We start from the raw sequence: 15881 nt of genomic DNA on the forward strand, positions 1-15881 counted from the left end.
GATATACATAACAACAACTGGACATAAACTTGTATTTGCTGTTCTTCCTGTGGGTGTGGACGTGTTTCATATTAGTTCATGATGCAGAAGGTCACCAGTACTGCATGTTTCTGAGGTCACCGGAAGCCTTCCTTACTCACTGCAGTCTGTGCACCAGTCTTCTCTGATGCACTCTGCAAATCTCAGTGGAGATTTTCTCTCTTTATTACAGTCCTGAGCTAAAGCTGGTTGAAGGAAATTTAAACGTGAGAATCCTCTTTCATTTCACTGCAAATCACTGTAAGTAAAACCTGACTTATAGTTTAGAGGACTAAAGCCAGCAAAGAGCCCAAGTACCTAAAACCTTTTCATCTGATCATCACATGGAATGCAAGAGGAGAAATTTAAAGCTTCTGGATGTTGATCAGGCTCATGAGTTAGGTATAAAAGTGCCCAAAAGTGGCAAGATCTGTGTACACACAGGCACAGGGTGACAGGCACGGCACCCTGGAGCTTTAAAATGGAAAAGTAAGACCCTGTGAAGTCACTTTAAATAACAGTTGAGAAGGGCTTGTTTGATGAGCAATTTTTGACAGGTGCCTCAGGTCCTGTATTAGTCATCAAAGTCCCTTATTAATATGCAAATAACTTTGGCTACTCCATTGAGAAGTTGCTTACACTTTAATAAAAAACTAAAGAGTAGCATCTACATCATTTGGAGAAGGTGTTTATGCTGTCTTACATTTTTCTGATTGTCTCCCTCATTCTAGAGTGCCGCACATTTATAGTTCAGCATGACTGAACTTTAGATATTTTCTAGCTTTAGAACACATTCCCGTCCCCCCTCCCCCCCGTATAAATGATTCCATTTTAAAACAAGTTTAATTCTTGGCAAGTGAAACTCCCAATTTCCATGTTCATAAGCCAGCTATTTTTACTGAATTACTCCTTAGTCAATGTAGCTTTTTGTCTTCAGTTGAACCATTCTTATTCATTTACTGATTAAGTACAAGTCAGATTAGGATTGCCACTTAAACGTTAATGTATCTGTCTGATCAAAATGAATTGGAAGCACATGAAGTCTCATAACTGGTAAATGTAAGATGATAGCTTAAATCCACCTCTTGGGCCTTTGTCACACACATTAATAATTTCCCATTTTAGATAGCTGAAGGGAACAGAAAGAATCCATAAATGCTTGAATTTATGAAGTGTGTTTTGCCCAAGATACTGTTAAGGAACTTGACTGCTTCAGATTAATAATGAAATATCACAGAGGACTCAAAGTGTTGAATTATTTAAAGGTTTGATGCACAACATAATCTCTTGCAGCCATATAACTGTTATTGATAAAGTACAAAATTTTTTAGCTTTTTTGTTTGCAAATACCTGATATAAAATGGCTTTCTGACATGAGATGGTCCAATAGCAACCATTAAAATCTCACAGTGTATATTTTGCTTGACTTGCAGTTTCATAAGTGATAATTGCGTATACTCTGTACATAAGAAATCCACACAGCACCACAGAATTATGGTTTCAGATCTAAGATTGTGTTTAAAAATAATACCTATTTCTGTACAAATTTCATGGCAGACCTTAAGGACATTAACAGCTAGTTGAAGACTCCAGCGTTGGGAGTGAATGATTTCCATTACTCTTTCTGTTTTAACTCCAATGCGAATTTCAGTACCAGAGAATTTCACCATTCCATTGCTGATAATGTTAGTAGACACCATCAGGTAATAATGTTATTTCATAATCTCAAGCTATCACTTCTCACAGTTTCTTAGTTGCTTCTCTTATGAACTAGCAAAACCCTTAGTTTCCTAGAGGTAACTTCTACAATGTTCTTACATGTTGATACTATAAAACACTTAAGCTTGTGAAAACAAAATTTTGATTATCACCATGTAATTTTAGATCAAGATTTGGGACTATAACACACAACACAGACTCATAAAAGAAAATCGCCTTTTAGCAAAACTCTGTTTAGGATTTTACCATTCTAGGTATGGAGCAAAATCTCTAAGAATTAAGTCTGTTACAGGAAGGAGAATAAAAACAGAAACGCAGTATCATGGAAAAATTAGGTTGGAAATGATTTTTGGAGGTCGTCTTCTCCAATCTCCTGCTTCAAGACTGTCTAACTGAAAACTTAAGAGGATGGCTGAGGCCTTGCGCAGTCATGTTTTGAAAATCTCCACGGAGGCGGATCCCACAGGCTGTCCGGGAAGCACATCCCAGTGCTTAACCACCCTCACAGAGAGGAATTATTCCCTTGCCCAATCAGAATTTTCCTTGCTGCAGCTTGTGATTGTTGCACCCTGTTGTCTCATTGTCACAGAGAGCACTGCCTAAGTGTCATCACAATGTATTTCCTTCCTCCCACAACCTCACAGCAAGAGTTTTTACAAACATATTGAAACAAGTGACTCTATTTTCTCCACGTGGGATTTCAATTATGCTTGGGATTTCAGAGCACTTTGTCCATCATACCCAACTCACACATGCCTCTCTGAAAAAGCTGACAGCTGAAGATGGAGACTAAAAACCTGCCCACATATTTAGTTCTAACCACTTACCATCAGAGACATGATGTTGAATTAGATGGACCTAGTGTAGCAACTTCTGTATTTGTTATTTCTTTCTCTTCTGTATTAGAAACATAGAATCATAGAATCATAGCATAGTTAGGGTTGGAAAGGACCTTAAGATCATCAAGTTCCAACTCCCCTGCCATGGGGAGGGACACCTCACACTAAACCATATCACCCAAGGCTTCATCCAACCTGGCCTTGAACACCGCCAGGGATGCAACATTCACAACCTCCCTGGGCAACCCAGCTCTGTGCCTTACCACCCTTACAGTAAAAAATTTCTTTCTTATATCCAATCTAAACCTCTGCTAAGTTTTAACCCATTACCCTTTGTCCTATCACTACAGTCCCTAATGAATAGTCCCTCACCAGCATCCCTGTAGGCCCCCTTCAGATACTGGAAGGCTGCTATGAGGTCTCCATGCAGTCTTCTCTTCTCCAGGCTGAACAGACCCAACTTTCTCAGCCTATCTTCATACGGGAGGTGCTCCAGTCCCCTGATCATCCTCGTGGCCCTCCTCTGGACTTGTTCCAACTGTTCTGTGTCCTTTTGATGTTGAGGGCACCAGAACTGCACACAATACTCCAAGTGAGGTCTCACGAGAGCAGAGTAGAGGGGCAGGATCACCTCCTTCGACCTGCTGGTTGCACTCCTTTTGATGCACCCCAGAATATGGTTGACCTTCTGGGCTGCGAGCACACGTTGAAGCCGGCTCATGTTCATTTTCTCATTGACCAACACCCCCAAGTCCTTCTCCACAGGGCTGCTCTCAATCTCTTCTCTGCCCAACCTGTAGCTGTGCCTGGGATTGCTCTGACCCAGGTGTAGGACCTTGCACTTGTCATGGTTAAAATTCATGAGGTTGGCATCAGCCCACCTAACAAACGTGTTAAGGTCCCTCTGGATGGCGGGCTTCAGCTTATAAAAGAAACACAAGCTTGGGCTTATAAAGCTCATTAGGATCACAAGTACCCAAGCAAAAACTAAGGTAACACTGAAGGCTCTAATGTTCAACTGAAGCATCCACTGTAACTGGCCCTGAGAAGAAAACTATCTTCAGGCACTTCTGGGATTGGAAGGAGACAAAGACCTTTCATCCTTTTGCCAAGCTCACCTCCAAGCAGAGAGCTGAATATTAGGCCAAAATTGGGTCCTTGTCAGTGCCAACATAAGCCTTTCAAAGTGGTTATAACTTTGAAAATAAACAATGTGCAAATTGAGCAACAATTTGCTCCCTCTAGCCCTGTTTCATTTTCCTCTTTCTATGCATTTATTGACAGGTCTCACCATTTTTCCTCAGTCAGAAACAACCTGGGAGCTGTGAATTCTCCTTCTGACTAGAAAATCCTTATGGCTATGTTGTGAGAGTTCACACAGACCCCATGTACTTGTTCCAGGCTCCTGGCCATAGCCTAATGCAGGAATTGGATCTACAGTTCATTAAAACATTAAGATCAAACAACAGCAGACAGCTTGCCATTCCACTGAGTACAAACAGCTTAAACAGGCAGAGGTGTTTTCTATTACTACTGTATCAACAGCAGACTGGACTTTGATGTAGTCAAGATTTTCGTCCAACTGGGTATCCCAGGTTCAAGGCTAGATTTTAATAATTGGATTCTTATACACAATGCATAGTTGTATATAATAGTTCCTCTAATATTAAAAGTGTATGTTATAGAAAAAATCTCAGTAGGGTGATTTAAGTATAACATTTATATATAAATATAGTATACTAATATATAAATATTTTATACTAAAAATTAAATAATAACATAAAATTAATAAAAATACATATATACTATAAAATTAGTATAAAATTTTCAGTATTGATCTCTACATTACCCCAAAGTATGCCTGTCTTCAAGAGATAAGATTATTCATCCCTAATCACTAAAGTCTTAAGCCACAAATCTGGATCACAAAATATATGGTTAAGATTTTGTCATTCAGACTCCAGCAATGCAACAGCCCTTGGGAAGACATGATGATAAGGACAGGCTAAGCCCAGTAGGAAAGATACATCAGAAAGTTTCGTTTTCTGGGAAAGTGAGCAGGTGGAGAACAAAATATGAGTTTTCCAACTAAAAGGGGGAAAGGGGAGGGAAGGATGTTATTGGGGTATTTTTTTCTTTTTTCTTTTATTTTCTGGTCAATTTTTTATTACTACCTGCTTGTAGTAGTACAATGACTATCATTTCCAAAGTAAGGCAAAAGTGGATGCTCAAGTAAAGGCAAGTGACAAAGGAAAAAATAATGACAAGAGTCAGCCTGAAGTATTTTGGAAATTACAACAACTGCATGAATACCATCTGGGCAAAAAGATTTCTAAGAGCCTGAATCACAAGGACATGTGAAATCTTCAAAGACCTCAGAGTATATGAATATTTAGGTAAGCTTGAAGTAGCTACCTAACTGTATGACTAAAAAACTTGAGAAGCCATGAAGAAAACAGAGAAACTGGGCTGCTTGCTGCTACCTGTGCAAGCCCAAGGACACAGATGGAACCATGTTTAAGGGCATGCACAGAGGACTGGAAGCCTGTAAGAAGATCAAGGGGAGCTACTTCTCTGCCTCCTAGAGAAGGAAGTTAATCTGCAGCAAGAAAATGTACTCCTCCCCCTTTCTTATACATTAGCGTGCTCTGAAGGAACACAAGAACAGTTACATGGAGTCAGAGCAAAGGTCTATGTAGTGCCTGATCAGCCCTTGAATGAATAGCAGCGCATAAAGACATGAGGCAAAGAAGAAAATGAGAGGAAGAGGGCAGAAAATATTTTGTCTCGTTTCATCATTAGGAACTTCTTGTCTCAGAGCCTTCTGAGCCAGAGGTATTGTCTTCATATTACAGCAGACCTCAGAGGAGTTCCCTTCTCTCTATTCAAACCTGCTTTACAGCAGAGATACACTCTCAGCTATATATATTGATGGCAGAAAATAAAGACCAGTGGGTTTTTATTTACTTGTGTCTCAAAATAAAAATGTTTTGCATAAATTTGTTAATCTCTTACCATAAATTACTTAAAGGCAACACTCAGATTCTCTTCACAACTGAAGTTTCTGAAGTCATTTCAGTAGGTTTGCACAAGGCCTTGACAAGACCAGACCTAGGACAAAAATCTACCATACAGCATATATACCCGGTCCAGCATATATGGGTTAGGAATCCTCTCTCCATTAAAGAACTTGACTTTAACTCTTTGTATTTCAACTACTAGCCATTTCTTGATAGAAGCCGTGGGGTACTTAGTAAGCTAATTGGAGTTTGGACACTGTCAAGTGTTTCCATTATGTTGTTATGACCAAATTAACATATCCTTGATTTGAAAAAATGATACCCTAAACAGAAAAGGTCATGATTATTTAATTTGAAAAGCATATGCTGGGAGTAGGACACAAGCTTTTCCATACTAATTTGTACTTGTCTGTGTCATTTTTCTCTACGCTACTTTATGAAATATGGGGGTTTTGAATCAGTCCTCATCAGCCTTGTATAAATGCAGTGCAGTTCTTTTATATCCATAAATGCAAATAGCACATTTGCTCTAATTTTGACCATTGTGCGAACTCTCTATAGTTATACTTTAGATGATATGGCCTTTGATTTGTAAATAGTACGAATCTTCAGGACTGTACTCTTTCTTCATCTGTTCAAAATTTAATAAAGCTAAACTCATAGGTGTTATGAATCGTTATGAACACCTACTGCTTCTGAATCAGCATCCCTTTAGTGAATCTAAATTAAATCTTGGTAAGCATGCAGCAGAAACATAAGTATCATTCATATAAATATTTATCCTTAGTAATTATTCATATCATAAACTTCTGGACTGGTGTCACTGTGTATGTGATAACAATCTTTTATGTTCTGCTTGCATTCGGCTAGACCTGTACATGGCGAAGTCAGTAGTAAAAAAAGTCTCAGAAGTGACAACTGGGAGCTGATAGAAGTCACAGAGATGATAATCCAACAGCACCATAATCTGAGTACTCAGGTCACTTAAGACAATAAGTGTTCTTCCTGATTACATTCTCAACATGATTGGTATCAAACATATGGAGTTAATTCCATTTTTTCCATGAACAAGCTGTCTCTAGAGTAAAAACTTTTTTCTTTTTTTCTTTTCTGTAGTTTTGAGGCTTCATGAATCAGTGGGATTCCAGCAAAACTATTCCAATCAATATGATGCTTCAACTGGGCTTGCCCAGTGTTACATTTCCAGTGGCAAAAGGAAAGGCTGTTTAGGCAAATGAGAGCCTGGCCAGTTTCTGCAGTCCACTCCCCTCAAACTACTGCAGCTCCACAACTCTAGGAGTAAGGATACTGAACAACATATCCCTGCCTCATCTTTTTATAATCCATTTTTATATGTATTGTTTAAGAATTTGTTTTACAGCTTGTTGAGCTTGCTCATACCATCTGCCTCCATTGCCTCCTGTGGCTGTAAGATCTGGAAGTTTATGACCTGGAAGTTTATTACCTGCTGAATAAAAATGCTCTTTACTTTGACAGATGGCTGCGGGTAGCTGGTTTCCAAAACACGTCATCCAAGCTAGGTTTTATGAAATGTCTGGTCTGGTATAGCTACTGGAGGGCTTCAGTTGATAAACTCAGGCAACCCCCAACTGTGTGGAAGAGTCTCCAGCATCATTTACCATCCCCTCTTTATACATTTTATGCAAGGGCTTTCTCAGTATTTAAAAAGATATGTTTAAGTTTTCTACATCTCTTCTCATCGTTCTGTTTACCCATTAATTTTAAAGTTGGTATGGTGTACTGGCTATTTAGAGAGTGTATTGTTCTCTTCAGTAACAACAACAATAACAGTGCCTTATTACTATCAATATTATTGTCAGTGTTTTATACTGTATTGTTCATTTGTATTGTGTGTGTGCATGTGTGTTGCTGAATATCTCAGTATTAAATTGGTTTCCCACTGAGCTGAGCACTGTAAAGGCACAGATCAAAAAACTTATTGTACAGATCCTAATGCAGCAAAAAAACTCTAGGTCCCTTTTCCATGAAGATTTCCTTATTTAGATAGCTATTACTGATCTCATTATAGCTTTTTGTTTGTGCTAAGCTGGTACTCAAACACTGCCTTCTCTAAAAGAAAGACCCAATAGTACTTGTAAATTTTATGTAATGAAAATCCAACCAATTCAGTCAAGGCTAAAAGTGCTTTTGTGACCATCCATCTACCTTCCTACCCTTTCAAAAATAATTATAGAAAATAGATCTGTTCTTCTCAAAATTTACATGGCCCCACCTCTTGATGGACAAGTTTCCACAGAAAAGCATTCTCCTTTCAGACCACACATTTTATAAAAAGTGATGCATTCTAACTATAAAATACTAAGTAGACTTTTACAATGTGTTTGTTTTTACAGCAGTTTTTCTTCCTCATGTTTCATCAAACCCAGGGAAATTCTTTTTTGGGTGTAAGAGTCTAACCACACAAACCAGGTGATCCTAGGTCTGCAAAGGGTAGTCCATGAGTTTACTGACATCAACTATTTCCTCTTTTGCACTCCACTACCTGAATTAACCATACACAAAAAGTGTTGCCTGGTGGCTACCAGATTTATATATTTATATAAGTATATTGTTGCATAGATATTACTTTCTTTTTTTCCTCAAAGAATCCTCTTCAAAAAGTCACAGTAGAACCATTATTACCTTCAGAATAGGATATAACCTGCACTTGCTATTGGGCAGTAAAGGTTAGAAAAAGAAGTTTGTGCCTAAACCCAGACGAGATGAACTATTGCCAATAAAGTGTAATTGTCAGGGTTACACTGCACTGTCTGGCTCATGAAAAAGCTGCCTGCAGTTATCCACTACAGGGTGACAAAACACTACAGGTTATGGACAAAACCCATAAAAAGTTTCCATCTGTTGCCATTAATTTAAAATGACAAAGAAAACTCGTGTTCTTACACCTCGGTGTGCTTAAGTCATGCATATATGTGACATGCTGATGTGTTGGCAGTTGCATGATCCTATTACAATGACTGTGTTCTGGAAGAGCCTTCAGAAAAGCTCTCAAGGGTTTCCCAACGTAGGATTGCCAAAATGGCATGTCCAGGATTTGGGCAGTTGAGGAAGATGATGCTGGCACTGCAGCCTGGATGGCCGGGGGGGTTCTGCCTTCAGCTTCGTTTCTCCAACCTGAGAAAAAACGAGCAAAAGATCATTTTAAAGCAACTGAGCTGTGGAAAGGGGGCTCACCCACACAACCCGATTTAAGGTCTCAAACGTGCACCGCTCCCTTGCCGTGACTTGCTCCCAGGGAGTTAACCTGGAAACCGTGACTCCAGGCTGACGGGTTTATTTTGTAATCCAAGCCAACGTTTGTTACAGTTTTATCCCCCACGCACACAAGCACCCTGCTCCCAGGGTCCCTCCGGGGCTGCCCGTGTGCACGGCCCGGGACGGACCTGCCCCGCGGGACCGCGTATGCCAGCGTCCGGCCCGGCGGGCAGGGATGTGCCGGGATGGGATGGGATGGGGTGGGGTGGAATGGGGCGGGGTGGGGGGTGCCGCCGCGGCGCTGGGAAGGCGCTGCCCTTCGCTCCGCGCGAGGGCCGGGCTTCCCCAGTTCAGACAAGCCCTTGCCCCGCTCCCGCGGCGGCGGGTTTGGTGCGACACCGTCCTGACATGTTGTAACTGGTTTCCACACCCACCGCGCCTGAGAGCGACGGGAAGTACCTGCGATGAGCCCAGCGCCGCCTTGACTCGCCGCCGCAGCGATCGCAGCAGCCGGGTCGAACCGCCTCGGCGCTCCGGAGGAGAGACCCCACAGCGGGGCACCGGTGCGGTAAGTGGGTCTGCCCTCCGCCTCCCCCTGCACGGGCAGAGGCAGCGGCACGGGCACGGTCTGACCCGTCTGCAGGCGGGCGTGTGGGGCGGCCGCCCCCCTCACTCCTCCCCGCCCCTCCAGCGGCCTGCTCGACGCCGCGGGGCTTTTGAAACAGGGGCGGGGGGATCGCGAAGTTGAGGCGGCGGCGGCGCTTCGGCCGCGGGCACCTGAGGCGAGCCGGCGCCGAGCAGCGTGGGGCGGTGGAGGGAGCAGGGGAAGGGCCCGGCGGGGGTACCACGGGCGTGCGGTCCTCAGGGGGAGGTGTGCCCGCGGCGGAGTCAGAGCGGGGCTGGTGCCTCCGCTTTGGGCGGAAAGTTAACTTTCTGGACAGTAAGGAAAAAGAAGCAGGAGCGCTTGGGGCGTTGTTTTTCACTTGAATCTGATGCCCTTTGCATCCACGGAAAATAGTGTAATTCCGTTTATAATGAAATAATTGCCCGTCACTGCTTACTATAGGTAATTATTATTTATTCTTGATACAATTCCTTCGTACGAAGGTTGGTGGTAGGCGGCTGTCATAAAACGCCCGTTTGCTCGGTCACACGAGGCCCTTGGGCGGTAGTAAGGCTCCTTAGCAGAGCCGTGGGTCACAGCTCCTCAGGTGAACGTCCCCAAAAGCCATGCCTGGGAGAAGGGACTGTGTCAAGACGTCCCCATGGTTTAACTTTCCGCTTGAAACTTTATGCAGAAACTGCCAAAGGAATCACACTTCCTTTGGAAAAGTTAGGATATCCCAAGGAGAGCACCATGGCCAGGGCCCTGCCAGGGACTGACTGTGCGAGCCTGGGGTTAGAGCCCAAAGTTGCTGAATGGGAAATTTGTAAATGCTGTGAATATTAGTAAGGCAGGGAAGTTGCATGTCTCTAGCTCTAGCCTGGAGGACTGTGCTCCTGGAACCACCACAGAATGTTGCATCATCTTCTTCAGTGGGCAGTTGTCATCTGCTGCTTTTGTGACAGCTGGGATCTTTCTGTAGAAAGGCACATTGACCTTTGTTTCAAATAAGAGCTCTCTTGCTGGGTTCTTGATAATGGCACTGGGAAGATCTGAGAGTTTTTAATAGAAAGACAAGATGATCACATCAGTGCAGGATTCAGAATTTGTGTTCTGCAGCAGAAGATTCAGTTCTAGCAGCTGTATTGGAGTTGACATTCTATTTAAACCAATTAATGGCACTCAGTAAAAAAGTTTTCAATCCAAGCAGAGAATATAGCTGATACTCTGGGCTGGGATTAACAGCCAAAGTTATTTCTCAGAGGATGAACAGCAGCTTTCCTGGTGCTGGTAAAATTTGTAATCATGTATATGAAGCCTGACAAAGCTCTGGAAGTCTCCAGAGATGTGCCTCATTCTGCTTATAGAATTGTTGACCTCAGGAGTAGAATCAAGTTCATGATGCAGAATCATTATACAAAGTTGAAGAAGACACCAGAATGTTTATTTCAGAATTTTGTCTAAACCCCTGCCACTCTGTTCAAAATTGTATTGGTTCCACAGGTACATTTCCTACAAAATAGCTTTTACCTTCTAAGAAGGAAAATACCTGTATCAAGACATCTAGAACTTTTGTTAAATATACCTGAAGCCATCGTTTTTATTTGGGAGTTTTCTTTTGTTTCTTCTCATGAATGTATGGCATGCTGATGTCCTTAATGACAAAAAACAGAATTAGAATCTCATCTGTTCTGTGATTTATTTCTATGCTGACAAGATTTTACATTTACTTTCTTAAATAAATGTGCACTGCTTGAAGCTTCTTTTGTAAACTGCACTTACAAATCAAAAGATCAACATCAAAGATGTTCACTGCAAAATAACTGTTCTTGTTTGGAAGACTACATTAGAAGTCTCACCTTTTGAAGATTACAGTACATTTATACCCTGCTTTCAGCGTAAGTCTAAGTTACTGTATTTGACCTATGCCGCATTTAATTAATTAATTGTTTACAATGAAATGTCAAACAGTATGCTATATTAATGCACAAAATGAGTCAAAAGAACCAAACCAAACAAAAAACACATGTGAGCCACGTTCAGTCATTTTTTTTGCCTTTTCTTGTTCATAACATTCAATATTTTATATTGCACAACTTTACATATTAAGTATAGTCTTGTTCTCTTATTTTCAAAGGAGAGAGTGAGGAGAAGAAAAAGGGGATTTAGACAAGTTTTTGAAGTAAACACTTAAGTCTTTCTCAACTGTATATATGCAATCAGTGGCAAAATTCTTATTTTAGAAACACATTATTCCAAAGTAGCAAGAATTTTAGAAATATCTTTCATTTGTCTTTGTAAAATCAGATTTAGTCTTAAATATCACAGTAAGATTGATTGTTTTACTACACTGTTTTGAGACTTACTTGTCCTGGAGGGCCCTACAAGAGGGGTCTATTAGGTTCTCAGTAAAGTCACCTGTGTTAGTGTTCAGATTCTTCAGAGCAACTCTGCTGAGTAACTGCATTTTTAGTCTTGATGGTTTTCATTCTTCATCTAAAATGTCTTGAAAACCTGTTCCAGATGACTGGCTTCCATGGGATGCTGATGAATGCTTTAATTTTACATTATAAGACTTTGACCTTTGCATCTGTCTTTCTTGTCTGTACTGCGTGCTCAGTTCTCCGTCGTATTACACCACAGGCTGTATCTGCATCTGGCCAAAGTAAAATGGTATCACTCTTATTTTATAATGTTCTATTTGTACCTGTGAGAGCAGTGTAGAATGAAGCCCTGAATATCTGTCACAGGAATACATGTAATTCTTGACCAGGGGAGAGCAGTTGCATCCCTTTTGCTTCCTGCTTTCCAGTTTGCCACAAAGAGCTACTCTGGAAGCAGCCAGAAACACTCCTTTCCCTCAGGCTCGAAAGCAGTCCTATCTGGGAAGATCTACCCTGCTACTTGGCTGAGAGACAGGATTCAAATGGAATTATTTCATATGACATGCTGATGCCAGCCTCAGATCTGGATTTTTCTTCCTTGGTCTTTTTTTAACCTCAGAGTTCCCAAGTTCCTCAGAAATCTTGGTTTAATTGAACATGTAATTGAATTTTGAATTATCAGTAATGTATGGAGATTTTGATTTTCATTCCTTTAGGTTAATGCGGCCAATTTGTGTTTCCTTTCAAGAAGATTTAAACTGTTCCCAGCAGACAGTGGAAAGCAATTGCACTGTTCACAAAATTTCTGAAAGTTCTTGATGTGAAGAGAGAATTGTGTTGTGTTTACATACCAGTAATCAGAAATATGAATGATTATTGCTTGCCATTACACTGCTATTCCAATAACTAGGCTTGTAGGGAAACCCAGTGTTAACTTTCAAACCATAATTCATATATGCTTTTTGTAACTATTCTGTCTTTTTTGGACTTCCTACTTCTGCATTTTCCTAAGCTTCATGCTCTAGTCCTGAAAGATTAAACACTACTACCATGTATCAACTTTCTATTGTACATGGCCAAGCCTCCCTTCCTCCCCCACAGCTTTGTGTGGTTCTTTTGTGGCTTACCTGTCCAGTGCAGAAATTCATTGTAGTTTAGGTGTTAGATGAGTCCCATGAGGTTGCACAAACATGAAGGAAGAAAAGCTGGCCATTTGTCCTCTCTGTATCCTAAATCCCAAATTGTTGCAGCAAGAACCAACCCTATCAGCCCTTGTTAAATGAAATAAATAAAAAAAAAAAGAATGGATTTAGAAGTTCGTCAGTAGACAATTTACTTATTATTAATGTTTTGGAAAAAAAGAAAAAAAGGTAAGATTAAAGCAGCCGCTCCTTTTGGCAGAAGGAATAAGCAGGGTGGAAACTAGACATAAGATTGCTGATTCAGAGGTTGATCCCAGATGTGGGAGGATAAATCTTTCTGGAGTTCCTCATAACTCACTGAAATGAGGTAGGCTGATTCTGCTTGGGAGGAACAAATGGATTAGATCAGCATGGGAGAACAGATGATAAGGAGAAGGACCTGAATGACAGTGGTTTCAAAGACAACAGAAAACAGGAATGCATTGCAGAGAAAAAGTAATATATCAAAAAGTAGGAAATGTAATTGGTTTCTGAAGTGTTTATCTGAACATTACTCCGTCAGTTGTTATAAAGAGTTTTGAAGCATGACCTATGGTAGCATATTGGACCATGTATTAGGTATGTATTGGTGTTAGTGGTACAGATCTTTAGTGTGTTAGGAGCTCTGCTGTAGCTTTTAATGTAAGAACATCAAATCACTTTTAATTATGTTTTGTTTTGCCTTGTGCAGAAGCAGTTCTTTATCTAGCTCTTTAATATTCATTTGGCAATATTAAGCCCTGAGCCTTTTCAAAACATTTTAAATTTCTTGGAAGGTGCTAGAAATACTTGGAGCAACATTACCATAAAAGTATTTTGAATAGTATCTGTGTGCATCATACATCTCTACAAATATTCTGATTGTTTTCTTACTTTTTTCTCTTTACAGATATATTTCAGCTCACGAATGGATGTTTAAGAGACTTCATACAAAATATATGTGAAAATGGAAACTTCGTCTTTGCTATCGTCCTTACATGATGAATGCAGATCAGACAACTATATTGAACCTCATTACAAGGAATGGTACCGAGTAGCTATTGATGCACTGATTGAAGGAGGTTTGGAAGCCTACAAAGAATTTCTTTCCAAAGAGAGATGCTCAGAGTTCCTAGCGGATGAGGAAATTGATTATATTTTGAATAATGTTCACAAACTTCCCCAAAACACAGTTTATTCCTCTAACCATGCTATTGATGACACCTCTTCCTCGGGAACCTACTGGCCCATTGAATCAGATGTGGAAGCTCCAAATCTTGACTTAGGTTGGCCCTACCTAATGCCTGGAATTTCTGGTGGCACAAATATTGATCTGCTTTTTCATCCACCACGAGCACAGCCTTATACCATAAAGGAAACTATTCGGAAGATGATACGAGATGCAAGAAAGGTAAACATGAAAAATCTTATTGCAGGAGGGAGGGGAGTGTCAATAATAATCTAGCTGTGTTTTACTACAGGCTTTTTTTCCCCTCTCTCAAAAAAACCAATTTGACTGCTAACAGTTCCAACACAAAGGTTTTCGCATACTGAGATGGGTCTGTTGACACCAGATGCACCAGTGTTTTTAACCTAATTTTCAAGGTTGAGGGATTAATGGGAGGTATTAATGAAGCATAATTTCCTTTTTACTGTAATGCTGACCAGTCCATGAGAAATTCATAGATAATTAGCATGGTTTTTCTTTGACGTTAGTTGAATATACTTCAAGTGATACAATTCTGTCCAACTTCAGGATATAGCCTAAGGTTTCTCTTGAATCACAGGGAACTTTCCTTGCAGAAATCAGTCAGAAAGTATTAAAAAGAGCTCAGAAAAAAAAAATAAATTAAGCAACAAGGAAATAGATTCTGCTTGTGTACCTTACCTTCATTTCTGACTAATGACTAATAAGAAATTTGGACACTTTTCCAAATGTACTTGTCTACACTTAGGGTCACTTGCATCTTGAGTTTCCTAAGGCACACCCAGCTTACACCTTAGTGATAAGGTACTGTATGTACAAACCACCTTGTGCCTTCCAGTGTCAATTTAAAAGGCAAAAAACCCCAAAAACAAACACTCAAAAAATGTATTAGCATCTATATCTGTTTGTCCCTGGGGCATGTTAGCTCTTTAAACAGATGTGACAATGTGTTAAAAGTATTAATAGGAAGTACCCACCCTCCCCTTTTTTTCCCCTGTAATAAATTGGGTTCTGCATGACTCTATGGGCTTTAAATCAGTAGGACAGGCTCTAGCTTGAGTGCATTCATAAACACTTCAGAGGCTGAAACATATATATAAACGTGTGCAATAGAAGTGGACTGAAAAGGGTGGGAAGGGAAGGACAATGTCTTTTTACAATGTCTCTTGTCTATTTAGATAAAGCATATAATTTGTTGTCATAATAGAGTTATCGCTAGGCCTTTCATCCTGCAGTTTACAGTCTAGAATGACTGTATGCTCAAGGAAGAGGAGAATTAATTACTTCTCTCTCTCTTTGTCCCTTTCAGAGGGAGATTCCATGTTTTCTGCTCTTGTCAAGCCTGACTTACCTAAGACACTCCCTGATCTTTTTTAAAATGCAGCTCCTTGGCTACCAATGTATCCAGTGTAAGGGAAATCACAAAAACAGGGTTAGCTCTATTGTGAAGACTAGCTCAGATTTTCTACAAGGTTTTGAAATGCCATGAAGAAGGGCTGTTTCCCACTAGTTGCCTTGCTTTTTGTGGTTAGCTGGCTAGCTGCATGCAATCTAGTCCCTTTCCAACACCTGTCTTAGCTGGTGGTGCTGCCTTGTAAAATGCCATTTTAAGGAGCATGCCTCCTTTGAATGCAGCTGTGGAGGAAAATTATGTGTGATTCTTCCCCAACTTTGGAAAAAGCTTGAGCACATA

The 15881-nt window shown here is 40.5% G+C and overlaps 1 protein-coding gene across 2 annotated transcripts in view; it reads left to right on the top strand.

The window, feature by feature from the left end:
- The first annotated feature begins 9249 nt into the window (after nucleotides 1–9249).
- Nucleotides 9250–15881, top strand: part of FAM83B (family with sequence similarity 83 member B) — a 54138-nt gene continuing 47506 nt past the window's right edge. Inside the window, exons 1-2 of one of the 2 annotated variants that reach the window (XM_005153194.3) lie at nucleotides 9250–9401; nucleotides 13892–14392. In XM_005153194.3, the coding sequence (XP_005153251.1) occupies nucleotides 13949–14392 (444 nt within the window). In that variant the 5' untranslated portion in view covers nucleotides 9250–9401; nucleotides 13892–13948. Of the gene's footprint in view, nucleotides 9402–9793; nucleotides 9900–13891; nucleotides 14393–15881 lie in introns of those variants that run through there. The other variant, XM_031052653.2, reaches the window with a different exon arrangement.

This window comes from Melopsittacus undulatus, chromosome 3 (assembly GCF_012275295.1).
Source record: "Melopsittacus undulatus isolate bMelUnd1 chromosome 3, bMelUnd1.mat.Z, whole genome shotgun sequence".
Lineage (NCBI taxonomy): Eukaryota > Metazoa > Chordata > Aves > Psittaciformes > Psittaculidae > Melopsittacus > Melopsittacus undulatus.